Source organism: Lynx rufus, unplaced genomic scaffold (assembly GCF_022079265.1).
Source record: "Lynx rufus isolate CCGP_SWC_20201006 ecotype Redwood Valley unplaced genomic scaffold, mLynRuf1.p SCAF_3, whole genome shotgun sequence".
NCBI classification, from domain to species: domain Eukaryota; kingdom Metazoa; phylum Chordata; class Mammalia; order Carnivora; family Felidae; genus Lynx; species Lynx rufus.
In genome coordinates, this window is record NW_025814845.1 from 873,080 (window position 1) to 892,207 (window position 19,128).

At 60.1% G+C, this 19,128-nt stretch overlaps 1 protein-coding gene across 1 annotated transcript in view; it reads right to left on the reverse strand.

The window, feature by feature from the left end:
• The window catches only part of SORCS2 (sortilin related VPS10 domain containing receptor 2), a 458,118-nt gene extending 449,558 nt beyond the window's left edge, over window positions 1–8,560 (reverse strand). The window contains exon 1 of the mRNA XM_047091738.1: window positions 8,066–8,560. Coding sequence (XP_046947694.1) covers window positions 8,066–8,560 — 495 coding nt within the window. The remainder of the gene's footprint in view (window positions 1–8,065) is intronic.
• Window positions 8,561–19,128: the final 10,568 nt, after the last annotated feature.

The following is a 19,128-nucleotide window of genomic DNA, read 5'->3' on the forward strand; positions in this document are numbered from 1 at the left end:
TCGAGGTGGTGTGAGAAGAAACTAATTAAAAGATTGTAATTTTCTGTGCAAATACAGTAACCGACTGCTACAGAAATGCAAAATGAGATGGAACTTTTCTACCTCCCAAGAGCATCATCTGACTTTTCCTTTTTCCTTCGGTCCTCCTGTGAAAGCTCACATTCAAGTACCTCTATTAATTTTTTAAGACCGCAAACGGAACTTAATCAGGATAAAAATGACGGGCACAAGCCACGTTGTGTGGCGTGGCCCCGAGCCACACGGCTTCAGTTAAAAAGACTTTGCTGCATGGGGCGCCTGGGTGGCTGCGTCGGTTGAGCGTCCGACTTCAGCTCAGGTCAGGACCTCACGGTTCATGAGTTCGAACCCCACGTCGGGCTCTGTACCGACAGCTCAGAGCCTGGAGCCTGCTTCCGATTCTGTGACTCCCTCTCGCTCTGTCCCTCTCCCCCTCGCGCTCTCTTTCTCTCAAAAATAAATAAACGTTAAAAAAAAAATTAAAAAAAAAAAACTTTGCTGCCGCCCTCTGCGGGCGCGTGTCACAGGTTGAACACAAGCCTCAGAGTCCCCTGCAGAAGCCGGAGCAGGTCAGGGCCCGCGTGCACCTGTGCCCACCTGCCGGCGACCAGCCAGCACAGGGCAACCCCAACCCCCGCCATCCACTTCCGCGGCACTGGGACCGGGCGGCCCACGGGTCCGGGAAAGTGTCATGTCTCACGTTTACGTGGCGTGGCCTCTATGCGCGGAACCCCAGCTTTCACAGGATTCCCACGGCAAGAGCAGACTGCAACCCCTCAAACGCAGTGGCCAACCCGGCCAACCGGGCCGGCCCGGCCTCAGGAACCGGGCTCCCCCGTTCCCCGGGGCTTCTGAACACGGGGAAGGCAGCAGGAACAGTGGGCAGCCGGGCGTCTCGGGTCGTCGGCGTCCCTGTGTGCTCCTCGAAGCACCCACACGATCGCCGGGCGCTGGGAGGGGGGTGGCTGAAATAAGCCGTTGGTAGGAATCTATAAATGGCTAGGTCTTTGGAGGCTGAAGAGGGAAAGAGAGGGCGCCCCAAACACAAGGCCATTTTCAATCTCTTCGTCAGGGTCCTCCTAGACGGAAGGAGGCACGGGGATGTTCGGTATTACCCAAGCCCGTCTTCCAACCGCTCCAACCCCGCGCTCCCTGGCCACGTCCTCCAGGGTCTGAGCCTGCCTCCGACAAATATAATAAATAAAAATTAAAAGCAACAGCAGCCCTTCACAAGGCCTGTGCGCCGGGCGGCGTGCTTCTCTGAAGGGACGTGCGGAAGGGGGGAGTTAATTTACGACCTCTTTAAAATACTCTCAGGAACCCTCGCACAACTACAAATTAAATAGCCACTTCATTAAAGTACGAGTGGATTTGTGCACCGGGTTCGGGAACTTTATTAATGGGGCTGCTTTTCTGCCTTCAAGCCAGGCTGCTTGACTGACGGATGTCCTCTCTGCGTCCTAGTGTTCCGGGCTTTTCAGGCCCCCGTGCCTCTCCTCGGGCCTCCGTATTCCCACCCTCTCACTCTCCACCTCAGCCCAGGTGACAGTGACTCTGCTGGTCCTTCAGAGCCACCTCACTACCACCTCCTCCAGGAAGTCCTCCCTGACCTCCTCAGAGCAGGTTTTCACGGCGCCAGGAGGCCCTGCGATGAATTCCCGTCCAGAGCAAACATCTCACCAGGACAGGGGCCGTGTTTGACCCTGCCCCTCACTGTATCCTGTAACTGTCTAGAGAAAGCAGCTGATTTAAGGGCTAATATGAAGCCTCTTTTCGCCTGGGGCTCTCCAACTCATGGGGTCTCTCCCCACACGGCAAGAAGGCAGAAGACCCTAGGTCCCCCTGGGCCACCCCGGGCAAAGGGCAGGTGTCTCCCTACGGATGCATAGACTCTGCTTACCCCGTCACCTGTCCAAACACAGGCTTCCCTCCCTCTCTCCTTGTTCTCAGCCCAGACACCAGGCCCACGGTCCCTGACGGGTTTGTCCAGCCCTCATCCTGACAGCAAACGTGACAGGCCTTCAGCACGGGTCACCGTGTCCCTTGACCTCGGTCTGCCTCGGCCTCTCCCTAGGTGGCCGCTGGTCACCCTTGGTGATGGCTGCCACGACAGAGAAGTACTTCATCTGGGCAGATGCCCACCATCGACACGCTGACCAGCCACAGCCCAGCTCCCCCGTGAGCCAGAACTCTCTCTCCAATCCAGTCCCCACCCCGCAACGCCGGGAGGCCCCGCACTGTGGTGGCCTGCAATTCCAAAGCATCACGTGGAACGTTCAGCAGACTCGACCGTAAGACCCTGTGCCACGGGGCCACCAAACTCACCTCCAAGAACGCAATGGAGCCTCAGCACGAAACCACAGCCATCAGATACGAGGCTACACGTCAGCTTTGTCTTGGGACTTGGACCCGTTCGTCCAAAAACCACAAGTGCCGCATGACGAGGCCTTTATGGTGTCTGTGCGCCGGAGGCCGGCCAGGAGCCGGGAAGCCAACGGAGCAGGGGGCAGCCACGTCCCGTCCGTCCCCAGCTGGAAACCTCTCTCACGGGCAGTCCTCTCCCACCGCCCCTCCGGGGTCCGGCCCAGGCCTCAGTATCGCAGCGGCCTCCTCGAAGAGCCTCCATCCAGAGGCCTCACCTCCGAGGCCCCTCAGCAGCCCCGTCGGCAGGCTGCGGAAACTCAGACGGGACCCCGACCTCGTTTCCTGAGCGCTTGCTGGGGGCCTGGCTCTTGTGCAAACAGCGCGGGGATCACCCACCTGCACGGCAAGCCGCGAGCCTTCACACCCCAGCCCCAAGACGGCGAGGCCCAGGGCAGCCGGTCTGCCCAAGGTCTCCGAGCCAGGAAGGGTCCGGCCAGCTACAAACCCAGGCCGGCAGCTCTGAGGCCTGCACGTCGATCGCCACCACCGTCTGCGTGATGAGCCAGACCGGCCCCGTCTCTACGAAAGCACGCGGACGCCCGAGAGGAGAGAAGGCAGGAGTGGGGGGCACCCCGTGGAAGGAACTGGGATCACCCACAGCTTCGACCTTCCCTGGGCACCACCACCAGCAACCGGCTTGTCTGCCCGGAGGGCCGGGCTCTTGTCTGGAGCCCAGCCACGATGGGAGGGAGCCTAAGCCATAATTCTGCCTGATTCCGTCTGAGGTCAGAGCTCTGTAGAAAGAACAAAGCGTGTATGGTGGAATCCAGCTCTTGGGGGATATCAAAAGGGAATTTTCAAGTCATCTCTTGGACAGCCTAGCTGTTCCAATTAGCATACAATCTTTTCAGCCTTTCTAAATAAAAGCTGTTAACCTTAAAAAGCAAAAACCACCACCCCGCACTGCCACATTGGGCTCTCCAGCCTCACGGTCCGGTCCACTAGGAGCTGACGTCGACTTTGTTTTCCCAAACCTCTTCCCTCTGATTTGTCTCCCTGCACAATGCATTCACGGTCCCTCCTCACAACATAACACACACCTTTAAATTCCCACCTCCCAGAGCTTGCCCACGCTGTTCCTCCCCGCTGGAAGGTTCTTCTCCATCTCCCATATGCTTCCCCTACTCATTCTTTAGGCCCGCCCTGACACCACCTCCTCCATGCAGCCTCCCCTGATTTCCCCACCAGGGAAGATGGTACTCATCCCTTTAGTCTAGCTTTGATGTCCCGCCCTTCTCTCCCACTGTACCACTCTGAGCTCCGCTGCATGAAGGTCAGAGAATGAAAAGGTGAGGGGGGGGGGCCCTTCCCTGCTGCTATGAGCTGAACTGTGTCCCTTCCAAAAAATGCATATGAGAAAAGTCCTGACCCCCAATACCTCTGACTATACCTGTATTTGCAGAGAGCGTCTTTAAAAAGGTTAAAATCAAGTTAAAATGAGGTCCCCAGGGCAGGCCCTAATCCAACCTGACCGGGGTCCTTATAAGAAGAGGAGATCAGGACACAGACACAGAGGGACAGCCATGTGAGGACACAGGGAGAAGAGGGCCATCTACACGCCCCGGAGGGAAGCCTGAGAGGAGGCCAACCTGTCCACGCCTGGATCCCAGCCTCCCAGTCTGTGAGGAAATACACTTCGGTCATTTAAGCCACCCGGTCTGTGGTGCTTTGATATGGGAACCCTAGCATGTAACACACCTGCCCTCAAGGAACTTGACATCTGGCAAGTTGTCACGGCCCAATTCACGCCCCCGAAAGCTCCATTTGTCTGATTTGGAGCCCTGGCTCTCGAGGTGTAAAATACACACATATATTGGGGCGCCTGGGTGGCGCAGTCGGTTGAGCGTCCGACTTCAGCCAGGTCACGATCTCGCGGTCCGTGAGTTCGAGCCCCGCGTCGGGCTCTGGGCTGATGGCTTGGAGCCCGGAGCCTGTTTCCGATTCTGTGTCTCCCTCTCTCTGCCCCTCCCCCGTTCATGCTCTGTCTCTCTCTGTCCCCAAAAGAAATAAACGTTGAAAAAAAAAAAAATTAAAAAAAAAAAATACACACATATACCAGGTTCCTCAAGACTCTGGAACAGAGAAGGTGGATAACGGGTTCAGAATTACCTTTGCACACGACTCCCCTCGACATCCCCAGCCCTGTAGACACAGCACGGAGCGAATGTGGAAAACGAGAGGGGGACGGAAGGGGAGGGGGGGAGGTGCTGATCGGCTCGTAAACGTGACACCCCTGAACAACCCAGATCTGGTTGCAGGAAGCTCACGTTCAAGGGAATTAATGCATCAAAGCGGAAGTTCAAGGGCGGCGAGGGAAGGCACGCAGGTGAGCTAGGCTTAAAATAAGCAACCTAAGCATGCGATTTTCACCTTCAAATCGCACCTCCGCCTCTGAGGGCGGCTCCAGGGAAGCGACACCCGGAAGCGTGTGTGCAAAGCCCATCCTGGGTCCCTCAAAGGTGATGCCCAGTGGTTTCAACGAAAGATGAATTTCACACATAACAATTTGTTTCTGCAGCTCAACAGACAGAAAGGCAGTGTTTGAACTCCCAAGCAAGTCTGCTTCCCTATCTATCTCCATGGGAGCAGGAAGAAATCAGGCCGTGGGAAGGAAAACGCACACATGTTCCCAGTGCGCAGCGACCGAGGGCTGGTCTCTTGCATCCTGCGACTCCTATTTCCAAAAGTCTCGCCCTCTCAGCAAATGCATTTTTTTTTTTAATTTTGAAAACATGTTCTCTGCTCAGGTGGGCCCCAGCTGCAAAATGCACTTTCGTGGGTCTCGCCACGCGGACAAATTAAGTGAAATGAAAGACTCCACTCAGCAAATTGGCCTCAAGTTAGTGTCTTCCCTCCTGTGGCCCTAAAAGGTGGCGCCTTCAAGCAGAGGTAAAACCAAGCACGGCGTCCCGGCTAAAACCTTTGGCCCCACAGCTGCCAGCAAAACACGTTCCCCAGAACGCTCGTGTGCCCAGAAGACAAGGCCACGCGTGCAGCGTGCACTGAGCGCTGAGAAAGTAACAATTAGAAAAACGTCTTCGGGGCGCCTGGGTGGCTCAGTCGGTTAAGCGTCCGACTTCAACTCAGGTCACGATCTCTCGGTCCGTGGATTCGAGCCCCGCGTCGGGCTCTGCGCTGATGGCTCAGAGCCTGGAGCCTGTTTCGGATTCTGTGTCTCCCCCTCTCTCTGCCCCTCCCCCGTTCATGCTCTGTCTCTCTCTGTCTCAAAAATAAACAAACGTTAAAAAAAAAGAAAAACGTCTTCATTTACTACCGGGAGCAGTTTCACTCCCCTCCTGAGCACTCCCCAGACAAGGTGAAACTCTCAAGGCATCACCCGTCCCCCAAGCCAGAAGATGATCTGCTTTTTCGGGGAGAACTCAGTCTGCCTCAACGTCCCATTCCAGAGGATGGGTGAGCGGGAGACGCGACGCAGGAGTGAGAAGGTACTTGTGCCAAATGCCTGGGTCAACATTCCAGCGCTGTGTGCCTTCTCTCTCTACCCCACAGTCAACAACACTTGACAGAATCAGATACTTCTGGCTTCCGCCTCTGAAGTGTCCGCTGAGTGCCAGGCTCTGCCCTGCTTTCTGCACGCTATCTACCCCTGCCCTCCCCTTTCCAGGGGGCCAGAGGAGAGATGCACCCTTCGAAGCTCCTGTCTGCTTCTGGACCGCCTGTCCCCCACCAAAGAGAAGCCAGATCCCCCCCCCCCATCCCAAGTCCCCTCTCCAGGAATTCTCCGCCAACAGCCAGGATACAAGCCACGCAGTTGCAAAGCAGTCACTCAACTCAGCCACTGTCCGCAGGGAGCAAACCCGGGGCGGGGGGGGGGGGGCTCCTCTGATGCCCCCCCAGCGCCGCCCCAGTGCCGCAGCCCCGCTGACCCAAGCTCCCTCCTCGCTCCCTCCAAGGAAGAGCCCTCTGGCTCTACGGTCAGGATGGCATGGGTGGGCTGGGTGCCGGTCCCACTTTGAAGGCTGGTCTCCACCTCTCAGTGCCCCTCTCTCCCTTCTTCCACCCCCACCTCCCCCACCCCATCAAGCGAAAATGACCAAGGGACGGAACAGGCAGCTTGTTCGACCACCTCAGCAGGTGGGGTGGGGGGCTTGGCTGAGAGAACCTTAGGTGCTCACTTCCTCCTCGTGCTGTTGGTTCGCCGCCAGTCCCTAAGTTACAGCATACAGCACAGGGGACAAAGTTTGTTCACCAGTGACCCCTCTGTCAAGATTCAGACAGGGAAGGCCTCCTAGGGAGCACCTGCCCCCCACCCCCACTCAGTCGGCACCCTGAGCGCCCCCTGCTGGTGTCCAGAGAGTAACTCACACCCCCACCCCCACCACCCCCCAAAGCTTCTAGTCTGATTGGAGGTGGCAGAAAGGACCCAAGTCTAGAGACCAGGTGTCTCCGCCTGTGCAGCAAAGCAGGGGGTCAAAGTGCCCCCAGCCCTTGATACACCCCCTTCCTGGGTAGGGAAGCACATAGATCCCCACCCCTCCACTCCTAAAGCATGCAGGGGCCCTGGCCCAAAGCTGCCTCCCCAGAACTTGGGAGAGCAGCAGCGGTCAAGGAGAGGAGCTGGGGAGGGGTAGCCACGGGGGGCGACCAGAGCGAACAGCGATGGAGGGGAGTAAGCGGAGTCCCATCTCTACCCCAGGCACAACCAGTTGGCCAACAGCTGCCACCTCCCTGCACGCTTCTGAAACTGGAGATGATCAAGTAGGGCTGCTGGGAGGTGACCCATGCGTGACCATTGGTCATCTGCCCAGGGTAAAAGCGAGGCCAAAGCAGCCCGCAGGCAGGAACGGGAGGGCATCCCCACACCCCCGCAGGCGACACACACACACACACACACACACACAAAACAAGGACCGGCCTCGGTCCGGAGGAGTAGGAACCACAGCGCTGCGCTGGAGGAAGCAGGCGCCGAGGACCCTAAGAGATGTGGCGAGGCCGGCGGAGCCCAACTTCCAGAGCGGCAGGGAAGGTGGAGGGAGGCCAGGGAGTTTGCGGGCGCGGGTGGAGAGCGCGGCGCCCAACTCCGTGGGTACGCAGATCCCTGCGCTTCCAGATGTAGCCCCGGTCACATTAGTGGAATCCGGAGCGGGGGGAGGGGGTGAGGAGGGCGTCCCAGAATCAGACGCCGAGCTAACCGGGGAAATCCTGGAGCCCCTGGAGCGAGCTCCGGGATAGACCACGAGCGAAGTCCCGGACAGACCAGGGCGGAGAGGGTCCCGCAGCCAAAATCCCAGAACGCAACGCCGGGTGGAGTCAGAGCGGTCGAGGCGCAACACCGAGTGAAGGTGGTCCTAAAGGACCGAGGTGACCAGCGCCCCGAAGCCTCGGGGGACACCCCCTCCCGCGTAACCTGGGCTCTGGAAGCTACTAGGGGCGCCTCCGAGGTGGCTCGGGTCCTGGAAATCTGTCAGGCGGGGCGCTCACGTTATCTGGGGACCTCTCTCCCCCAAGGAACCGGTGGCCAGAGTCCAGTAGGGGCGCCGCCGCGGAGGTGACTCGCGTCCCCAAGTCGCCAAGACGCCCGGGGTGACCCCGGGGCCGTCCGGAAGTGCGGGCTCGGGGTGGCCGGGGCAGGGGCCGCGGGGGGCGCGCGGAGGTCACTTACGCTGCTGTTCTCGCCCGTCCAGTGCACCATCGCCTGGTTGTGCGTCGCGTCCCCCTTGAGCACGAACGATGTGCTGATGAGCGAGACCTGCGCCCGAGAAGCCGCTCCGGCCACGGGCGCCGCCCGCGCCCGGCGCCCCTGGCTCGCGGCGGGGGCGCCGTCCTCGCCGGGACCCGGCGCTGGACCGAGCCCCGGGGCGCCGGGCTCCGCGCCGCGCGCCTGCCGGTCCTCGCCGCCGCCCGGCAGCGCGCGCCCCGCGGGCGGGCTCGCCGGCGCCCGGGTCAGCACCGCGCGGGGACCCAGGCGCCCGGGCTCGGGGGAGCGCCCCGCCGCCCCGCAGGCGGCCAGCAGCAGCAGCAGCAGCAGGAGCGGCCGCGAGCGCGGCGAGCGCGGCGGCGGCGGCGGCGGCGGCGGCGGCGGCGGGGCCCCGGGGCTCGGGGCTCGGGCAGCGGGGCCGGGGCCCTTCGGGGCGCGCGGGGGCCCCCGGTGCGCCATGGTCGCCGAGGGGCGGCGGCGGGGCGGCGCGGGCGAGGGAGACCGCGGCCGGGAGAGCGGGAGGGCGCTGGGGAGCGCGAGCGAGAGCGCAGAGAAAGGAGCCGGCGAGGGGAGGGAGCCGGCGGGAGGAGGGGACTCGCGGCTCCGCCGCCGCCGCCGCCGCCGCCCGCGCAGCCGAGGGCGCACCGCCACCTGCCGGCCGACCCCGCGCCGGCCGAGCGAGCGCCAACCGCTCAAGCGCCTGGGCAGAGGTCCCGGGAGCGCCGAGCCCCAGAGCCCTTTCCTCCCTTCCTCGGCCCTTCCCTGCGCCTTCCCTCCTCTCTGCCCTCTTTCCTTCCTCCCTCCCTTTCTTCCTGAACTTACTGAGCGCCTACTCTGGGCCAGCCACGGTTCCAGGCACCGGGGGGCACAGGGTGAACAACAGCCAGGCGCCAGGCCCTGGAGCCCGTGGTCCGCCGAGGGAGGCAGACCTCACCCGTGCCAACACCTTGACAGACCAAGTCGCAGAGAGCCACAAGGAGGACAGAGCGGAAGTGGTGAGGCGTTCTGCGGGGGCCTCTAAAGAGGTGGCAGTGTAGACAGAACCTAGGGGACTCTCTAGGCACTGCAAAGGCCCTGTGGCTGCCGGACACAACCTACTCCTGGGCAGCCACGCCTGTGCCTTAGGCTTTGGGACATCCTGGCAGGGCAAGGCTGTGCTCCAAGCCCAGGAGCCACCAAGGGGGCAGCCCCGAACATGAGGACGGACACCTGGGTGTGGAAGCACTTAGAGGGGGTGTGGGGGGGTGCGAGGTCCCATCCAGGGCAGAGCCTGCCGGGCGGAAACGAAGAGTGGGGAAACTGAGGCTCAGCACACAGGAAGTCGCCGCCCAAGATCATGGGCTGCTTTAGACAGACTGAGTACCCACCTCGAGTACCCACCACGTGCTACATACAACTTGGCCTCAGGAAAACATGGAGTGCGGGTGCCGGAGAGTCTCTGAGGCGAGGCCAGCTTTGCAGCCTCTGTGGGGCCAGGGGCCAGCCTGCCTCCACCCCTCCCCCAGAGGCCTCTGCGTCAGGTAAAAATCCTCAGGGGTCTCTGTCGCACTTGCCTCCCAGCCGGGTCTCTTTGGTCCAGAGCAGGGGAGAGACAGACAGCGAGGGAGGCAGAGAGGGAGCCTAACGGGGCAGGGGAGCAAAGCCTCAAACACCTGGGAAAGAGAGAGGGGGTGCAGGTTCCCTCCAGCCTCCAAGAGCAGCAGCCCTCAGCACTGTCTTCTGCTGTCTTCCCCCCAGGTGGAAGTCCTATCCAGTAACAGCGTCCCAGGGGCTCACGCTGTCTGTGCCCAGGCTGGGGGTGGGGGGGCCAGATGTCTAAGAAGTCTCCCCCCTTGGAATGTGCCCTCGCCCTCCCCTCCATGGTGTAAATTCCCAACCTGACAGATTCTAAATCTCAGGCTCAGGCCCCGGGTGGGGATGGGAAGCAGGAGTCATCGGCTGTGGGAACATGTGGTCTCGCACAGGGAGCGGGGAAGAGCAGAAGGGGTCGGTGCAGGGCTGAGGGAGACGAGACAGGCAAACAGGGGCCTAGGAAGAGGCTTACAAACAAAGCACGCTGCGGCCGGTGGCCGGCAGTCAAGAAAAGAGGTGGGCGGTGTCCCGGGTTAGACGGTTCCCGAGGAGCCCTTCCCGACACCCTGGTCTCCACTCCCCTCCCCAGCCGTAAGGTGAAGGCGGGGGCCGCACAGGCTCTGAGCTTCTCCCCTTGTCTGTCTGCTTGTTTTAGTAGAAGAGCCCCTAAGCATTGTCCCCAAGAAAAGTCGACTGTGACAAATGACTGAGTACCTACTCCATGCTGGACACTTTCCCAGGGACCCAGTGCATCCTGGGGAAGAAGACGGGGTGGGGGTGGGGGAAGGGGAGGAACCTGCTCTCAGGGACAAGGGGCGACATTGCAGGTAATTGTATATAATTCCCAGAAGCAGGCTGTGGGGCGCGTGTGATGGTCCCCTTTCCACAGCTGAGGAAATAGACTCCAGGCAGTGATTGCCAAGTTCACCGAGCCAGAGCGTGTCAGGCTCCAGACTCCAGCCCCGGCTTTCTGGCCCCAGGGCAGCCTTCCTTCCCCCATCCTGCGTAACTTGTGGTCCGCGTGCTGGGTTCACGGGTACATTAACCACTTGGAGGCACAGACGAAGCCTCTCGGCCAGGGGCACATCAGCACCACCACCCGGGCTCAAACTGAGGCCCACGTTATTGGTGACTTGGTTAAAGTCCTCGAGGAAGTGGGGGGAGGCCCCAGGCCTGAAATGCAGGCAGGCTGGCGGATGCCTCCCGGGTGCTTTTTCCAGAACAGTCGGCTGGTTGACTCTGCCCCATAAGGCTGCAACGCTTTCAAAAGAGCGGGACTGATTCACCCCTTCTCCGAATCCAAAGCTCAGAGACGTGGGAATCCCCAAGGTCACGCAGCTCGCGCACACTGCTGGACACGGGGACACAGTGATGGCGGAGACAGACAAGTACCCCTGCGCTGGTGAGGAGCCCCTGTCCTAACGCGGAAAGTTCTTTTCAGACAGTAGTAAGTACCCAGGAGAAAATGCGGCAGTCGGCACACGGAGATGAAGGGGTCACTAAGGGGCCGGGGAACTTTGAGCGGAGAAGGAGCCAGCCACGGGCAAGGTGGGAAGAGCTGGGGGGCAGGGCGGAGCATGAGAGCCACCGTCCAGGCTCAGGGAGGAAGGCAGCCGGCTTCATTTGTATTCGCAGACTGGAACCAAGTCGCTGGGGGCTTTTAAGCAGGGGAGTAAGACCAGAGACATTTCAGAGCCATCTGTCCCCCCGTGAGGACACTACAGGAAGCTAGCTCCCTAGGAGGCCCCTGTCCAGAGTCCAGAGAGGCCTTGGTGGCTGGGCCCGGGGAAGGCGGCGGGGGACTTGCGGGGGACGGAGGAAAGCCCGCACCCAGCACCTGCTCGCCCTGTGCTCACCCTCGTCAGTGACCAACTCGGGGACCCCGGGGGCTTCGGTGCAGGAGAAAGACATGGGGACGGGCGGCAAGGAAGGGCGGCAGGTTGTAGTCAGGCATCCTGTCTGACATCCCGACGGGGAGAAGTCTCGGGAGACCGCGGGGACAGCGTCTGCGGCGCCGCCGCGGTGGACGTGCGCTCAGCCGGCGTGGGCGTGAAGGGCGACGGAAGCACCGCGTGTCACCCTGAGACCCTGAGACGCCCTGAGACGGGGAAGCAGCCCTCGCCATCTCCCTCACCGCCTCCTGGTTCCCAGCTCCGCGCGGGGCACTGGGCTCCAGACCCGATCGCACCCGGCCGCTGCTCCTGGGAGGGGGGAGGCGGGTGCCTCAGAGACGGCCGCTTGGCCCCCTCGGAAAGCGGAAGAGCCGTCGGGGGCCGAGGGAAGAAGGCTGGTCTTCAGCCGATCCTTCAAGAAACAGAACAAACATAATCAAGACTATAAGCTGTTGGACCTACTCTGGCAAGGGCATTGTTCTAGAAGAAAGATCTCGTTGAACCTCCTATCTACCTAGTACCTATATAGCGCCTACATAGAGGGCGTTCCCTTCTCCCCGACCTGGGGTTCAGCAATCTATCCGAAGGGTTCCAAGACCCACGTCCCCATGTGCCAGTGGGGTGTCCTAAGTGACACGCCTCACCTCTCTGTTTCTGTAGTTGCCTCACCAGCACGACCCCGACCCCCTGGTTCTCTGTGTCATCCCAGGACCAGCAGCGTCGGCATTGCTGGGAACCGGTTACAGATGCCGATTCCCAGGGCCCCCCCCCCCCCCAGACCCACCGAACCGGAAACTCTGGGATGGGGCTGAGGGATCTGTGTTCTAATGTGTCCCCTGCTGGTTCTGACACGTCCCGCAAGTTTGAGAGCCACCGTGCTGACCCAGCGGTTCAAGGCCTGGGCTCCACGTGGGAATCACCTGGGGGAACTTTAGACAAATGCCAACGATCTCTTGACCTGAGAGGGTAGAGGATTCATGAAAAAACAGACACCAGATGCCTGGCACATGGCTGGACCCACTAGACGGTGCTTTTCCTGAGAGGTGAGTGGGGGCCCCACTGAGCCCCGGTCCAAACCCTTCAGCTTCAAGATCCAGACTGATTCCTCCCGCCATTGCAATGCGTCCCCTTCAAAAAGGAGCAGAAAGACTTCTTCTCTCCAAGTTTCAATCAGACCACTTACTCATTAAAAGGCTCAGGTTTTTTTTTTAATTATTGAAGGTCTCTAGTGATAGTATTTTAATTTTCTTTATAAATGCGACAGAGCTCAGCTTGGGCAACTACCCGCACGGGCCTGATTCAGAGACGGTCCAGGGACCCATGAGCAATGCTCTTGGGGACACTTGGGGACCCAGCAGGAAGGAGACTGAGGAGACAGGCTATTGGGGTGCCAGGTTCTACAGAGGGGAGCCCCTCCCCTGCGCTGTGCTCCCAGCCGCCCCTGGCCTGGCCTCCAGCAAAACTAAGAAGTCTGCACCTGCTTGGGGCGGGGGGGGGGGGGGGGAGGTGCCAGGTGAGGAGAGGAAGCTGCAGGGGTGGGGGGAAGATGCCAGGTCAGGAAGGGAGGGCTTCCAGGTGGAGGGGGGAGCTGCCAGGGGCAGGGGGCAGAAATAAGCCGCAGGGTGGCGAGTTGGGGGGTGGGGAGGGGAGCTGCCCCATTTGGGGGGGCTGCGGTGCCTTGCAGAAACGTCTCCTAATGACTTTCAGCAAATGACAAGGGGTTGAGGTGAGGGCTTTAGAAGAAAGATCGAGCACAGCCATCCCATTATCAAGTTGTCAAGGACGCCCGGACGGGACTTTAACTCAGGCCAGGAACAGAAGTCTGACCCGGAGATTGAAGGGAAACGAGTCCGGATGGAGAAGGAAGGAAAGGCCCCACAGGGAGACGGGGATCTGGCTGCTTAATCCCAACGGAGAAGGGAGACGGGGGCGGGGGGCGGGAGGGGGGGGGAGCTGGCAGTTCTTTGGGCGGCTGGGGTGGTGGTTGTGGGAGCCTCTTGGTGGAGGCAGGGATCTCTTTGCCCAGGGGCGCCACCGCCGTGGGCCAGCCAAGCCCCTGGTGTGTGAGAAGCCAAGCAAGCAAGAGCCCAGAGCCCGGCAGAGACCAGGGTGACAACCGTTTTCAGCCATCCGGGCTCCTCTTTCTCGTAGACGCATAGACACCGCAGTGCGACAGGTGTGTTTCCTTCTTCCGTTCATCAAGTGTTTGCTGAGCACCTACTCTGCGCCTGGCTCCAGGCCCCAGGGAGACAGCAGGAAACAAACCAGACAATCTCCGGAAGGATAAACAGGTGGAGAAAACAGAAGGGCGCTCCTGGCAGAGAGGCCAGCGTGGGTAATGACCTGGGGGAGGGCACTGTGGGGGACAGTGGAGGATCCGGACAAAGAGCTTCGGGGTGGCAGGGCGCAGGGTAGGGTGGGCAGGGCGAGTGAGAGCGGGGGCTTCCTGGTCCCTCCATGGGGACCGGGTGATGACCAGAACCAGGGGCTGGCCTCAGGGAGGTCAGCCATAGCGCACTGCTCCCCAGCTCTCCGTGTGCATGCATAAAGCACCATGGGGACGGAGAGTGGGGCGGCGACCAGCTCCGACCAGTGCAGGGGCCACCCCTTCTTACTGGGTTGCAGTGTGGCTTAAAAGTGCGCCCTCAGCTGCCCGTAGCGTGACGGTACCTCATCATCTAACGGGCGCCAGGGAAGGCCCCAGAAAGTGGCCCCCGGGCGCCCAGGGAAGAGGGGTTTCCCCATCAGTCTGTAGGGGCAAGAGCCCACTGTGGTCATTCTGGCGGGCAGGGTAGAGGAGAGGAGGGCTGGCCTGCGGAGGAAACGCACAACCAGCCAGAAAGCACCCTTGGGGTTCCCAGGAGCTGGGAAAGACGGCAGAGGCCAGGAGTCTTTCCCCTGAAGCCAAGTGCACAGGCCCGGGCCCAGTAGGAGGCCAGGAAATGCGGAAAGGGACAAAAGAAGGGAGGGAAGGAGGCTTGCAGCAGCCGCTCTGGGGGCCCACTTCTCAGACTGGCCCTTGCCGCCCCCCGCCCCCCACGCACACCATACGGGGGGCCTCCCATGTGCACAGTGTTTTGGGGGCACCGTTATCCCGACTTTAGAAGCAAGGCATCTGAGGCCCAGAGAGGCTAAGTGAACTGCCCTGGAGCGCACAGCTAGAGAGTGGCGATCTCCAGCCCAGGGCGCTGCTGGTCACGTTTCAGAAGTGGCCGCAGGGCCGTCAACAGTGCCCGCCTCAGAGGCGGTGCTGGAAAGCACCCGCCAGAGTGTGGTGAGTGCTTGGTGGGGGGAGAGGAGCTCACGGCGGTGGCCGCGAGCGAGGCGGGGGCCTGAACTCCGGTCCCGGCCCTGCGGGTCACTGCAGAAGTCACTGCTTTCCCTCTGAGCCTCAGTCTCCTCGGGGTCGCTGAGAACGGCTGTGGCACCTGTGAACAGGTTGTCGTGCAGGTGAAGGAGTGTCTGTAGGACGCTCAGAAGAGCATCTGGACGGCGGTGGCTATTTTCTTCTCTCGTTGCAGGAAGAAGGTCTTCACGTGGGACAGTGACAGACAACCCACGGGAGGTCCGTCCGCATGACCACGCCTCACCCATCGATGCGGTGATGGTCCATGGCGGTCCCCGGGGAAGTCCCCCCCAGTCCCCCAAGTACTCTGGCCAGGGCGCAGCGTGGACCCTCCCTAGGGAAGATGCTCCCAGTCCCCCAAGTGTCCTCCGGCCGGGGCGCAGTGTGGACTGTCCCTGGTGAAGTCCCCCCCCCCCCAGGCCCCCAAGTGCTCTGGCCGGGGCGCAGCATGGACCCTCCCTAGGGAAGATGCTCCCAGTCCCCCAAGTGCCCTCCGGCCGGGGCGCAGTATGGATCGTCCCCGGGGAAGTCCCCCCCAGTCCCCCAAGTACTCTGGCCAGGGCGCAGCGTGGACCCTCCCTAGGGAAGATGCTCCCAGTCCCCCAAGTGTCCTCCGGCCGGGGCGCAGTGTGGACTGTCCCTGGTGAAGTCCCCCCCCCCCCAGGCCCCCAAGTGCTCTGGCCGGGGCGCAGCATGGACCCTCCCTAGGGAAGATGCTCCCAGTCCCCCAAGTGCCCTCCGGCCGGGGCGCAGTATGGATCGTCCCCGGGGAAGTCCCCCCCAGTCCCCCAAGTACTCTGGCCAGGGCGCAGCGTGGACCCTCCCTAGGGAAGATGCTCCCAGTCCCCCAAGTGTCCTCCGGCCGGGGCGCAGTGTGGACTGTCCCTGGTGAAGTCCCCCCCCCCCCAGGCCCCCAAGTGCTCTGGCCGGGGCGCAGCGTGGACCCTCCCTAGGGAAGATGCTCCCAGTCCCCCAAGTGTCCTCCGGCCAGGGCGCAGTGTGGACTGTTCCTGGTGAAGTCCCCCCCCCCCAGGCCCCCAAGTGCTCTGGCCGGGGCGCAGCGTGGACCCTCCCTAGGGAAGACGCTCCCAGTCCCCCAAGTGTCCTCCGGCCAGGGCGCAGTGTGGACTGTCCCTGGTGAAGTCCCCCCCCAGGCCCCCAAGTGCCCTGGCCGGGGCGCAGCGTGGACCCTCCCTAGGGAAGATGCTCCCAGTCCCCCAAGTGCCCCCACCCCGGGGCGCAGTGTGTCTGCATTCGCAGGGCAAGGGCCGGGAGCAGCAGGTACTGGCAGGCAGGTGGCCTGAGGGGAGGCGCGGTCCTCTGCCATCGGCCCAGCCCCCCCCCCCGCCCCCCGCGAGCACACGCCCCCACGGCCCGCAGTTCTGTTCTTCCACTGTCAGCCTGGCCGCCCGCCAGCTGCGTGCTCTGGGCCTCAGTCTCCCCATCTGTGACGCGAGGGCATAGATAACATGACAACTTCCCCAGGACACGAGCCCCACGAGGTGCCCCCCAGATGCTCACGTGCAGTTTGCGATGTGGAGCTGGTCACGCCTCTCAGAGTCACGTGCTATTTGCATTTAACAACGTTCGGTTTTGACTAATTCCATTTCCCCCCCCCCAACTTTTTGACCCCGCGGTCCTTCCCTCCCGCTTTGCCTGCATAACACCCAGAGGACACAGGCTGCTCTGGAATTATGCGCTGAGGACGGCGGAAGGAAGAAGGGAGAATTTATTCTGCCTGAGGTGTTGGCGAAGAGAAAAATACATTTGGGCGGGAGTTGAATGACGAGCTGGGACCCAGACGAAGTAAAACAGACTGCAGCATCTGCAGGGCACAAAAGACCGAGGGGCACGGTGCACACGGGGAGGGACAAGCGGCCTGGCCAGGCAGGACGGACTGTAAGACTTGGGGGGGAAGCCAGGCCGGTGCCTTCTTCCAAGGCGACAGAGACCCTTCCAGGGCTTTCAAGAGAAGGAACGGCATGATCAGATTTGTGTTTGTGAATGGCAATGCTGGTAGCTCCTGAGAGCCGGAGCTCGGGAGAGAGACCGGGCCAGCGGAGGTCACGGTGTGGGTCCAGGTGAGGGACGGCAGGTTGTGAGCAGACGCGGTGGGGAGGAGGAAACGCAGGCGGGCCCCTCCCGTGCGAGGCGACACACGGAATCCAAAGAGACTCAGAGGCGTCTGGGAGAACACTGATGTCACTCCATAGTTAGGGAACAAATTTGAAGATGGCTGCTCAACTCTGGACACGTTGTCTGCAGGGTGCCTGTGGGACATCCTGGAGATATCAGCCAAGCGAGGCTAGGCTGGGCTGCCGTGATAAATGAACCCCAAATCTCGGTGGGGAAACCCAAGAACGGGGCACCGCACTCATTCACAAAGTCTGATGCAGGTCAGGCGCCTCCTTTCCGACTTCTATCTCCGCCCTCTGGAACCTCTAGCCTGCAAGGTCACTGTGGCAGAAGAGAGAGCCGGAGAACACACAGAATATTTCCTGGGGTTGGACCTGGAGGTCACCCCACTGTCACTCACATCCCATCGGCCAGAGCCCGGGCTCATGGCCTGACCTTCCTGTAGGGAGGCGGGCAAACGTAGGAGCCCAGGGACATTTGGTGAGCCCTCCTCATCACTGGCACGCTGGCAGGAAGGCTCTAGAGGCCTTTGGAAATGGTGCCTGGGAGAGGATCAGGGCTGGAGACAAGATTTGGACGTGACTATCGAATGAGATCACCCAGGGGGAAAAAATAGAGGAGGACGAGAGAAAGACGAGATTTTAAAAATTCCATGAATCCCTCTGGGGTTGTATTTAGGAATTCCCAGAGGAAGACTCAAGATACGGTCCAAAATCTCATTTCCAAATATCCAGTTATTTGTTGTGTGGACAAAGCATCCAGATTCTTTCCTGAATTTTTCAGTTCCCATATGGCTCCCTGGAATCACACAGGCAGCCGCAAGCAGCTGGCAAGTGTCTTAAGCCGTGCTGTTTCTACCACATTCCGCCACATTCCCTCTGTGTCAGGCCAAGGGCTTCAGGGTCATACATTCGTCTAGAGGAGTTGTTTTTAGAGCCATCCACTTCACTAAATATTTTGAAAGAGAACTCACAGTAAGCTTGCCTTTGAGATTCATTCCAGAAATGAATTTTTTTGCTACCAAACCATTGAATATGACAATTGATTTTTTCTATTTAAATGCTTTACACACTTAAAACTTTTCCATAAATAAAAATTTTCCACAAATTATACTTGGTTGAAATCACGGTTTGAAGGGTTTCAGCTCAGAAATTAATTAAAACTCATTGTTTTCCCTGGAAAGGGGAACTGCCTTAATTAAGACTAACAGAGAAGTGTGGGATATTTCTTCAAAATGGATCTTGCAAGGTCCTTTCCTGAGGCTAGTGCCGCCACTCTGAGACTATGAGGATCGTGACACTGGGGTCACGTCAGTTCTTGTTCTCTACTTATCCTCACAGCACAGCACAGTGCTGGGCACACAGTAAGCACTTAATAAATATTGGATGGATGGATGGATGGATGGATGGATGGATGGATGGAAAGGAGGGAAGGAGGGAGGGAGGGAGAAAGGAAGGAAGGAAGAGGATGGATGCATGGGTGGATGGACCACAGGAAGGACAGGATGGAAGGATGGAAGGAAGGAAGGAAGGAAGGTGGATGGATGATGGATGGATGAAAGGAAGGACAGAAGGATGATGGGAAGAAGGAAGGAAGATGGATGGATGATGGATGGATGGATGGACCAAAGGAAGGACAGAAGGAAGGAAGGAAGGAAGGAAGGAAGGAAGGAAGGAAGGAAGATGGATGATGGATGAATGGATGGATTATGGATGGATGGATGGATGGACAGACAGACGGATGGAAGGAAGGAAGGAAGGTGGATGGATGATGGATGGATGGATGGATGGACCAAAGGAAGGAAGGAAGGAAGGAAGGAAGATGGATGATGGATGAATGGATGGATGATGGATGGATGGACAGATGGATGGACAGAAGGAAGGAAGGAAGGAAGGAAGGAAGGAAGGAAGGAAGGAAGATGGATGGATGATGGATGGATGATGGGTGGATGGATAGATGGATGGACCAAAGGAAGGACGGAAGGAAGGAAGGAAGGAAGGAAGGAAGGAAGGAAGGAAAATGGATGGATGATGGATGGATGGACCAAAGGAAGGAAAGAATGAAGGAATGAAGGAAGGAAG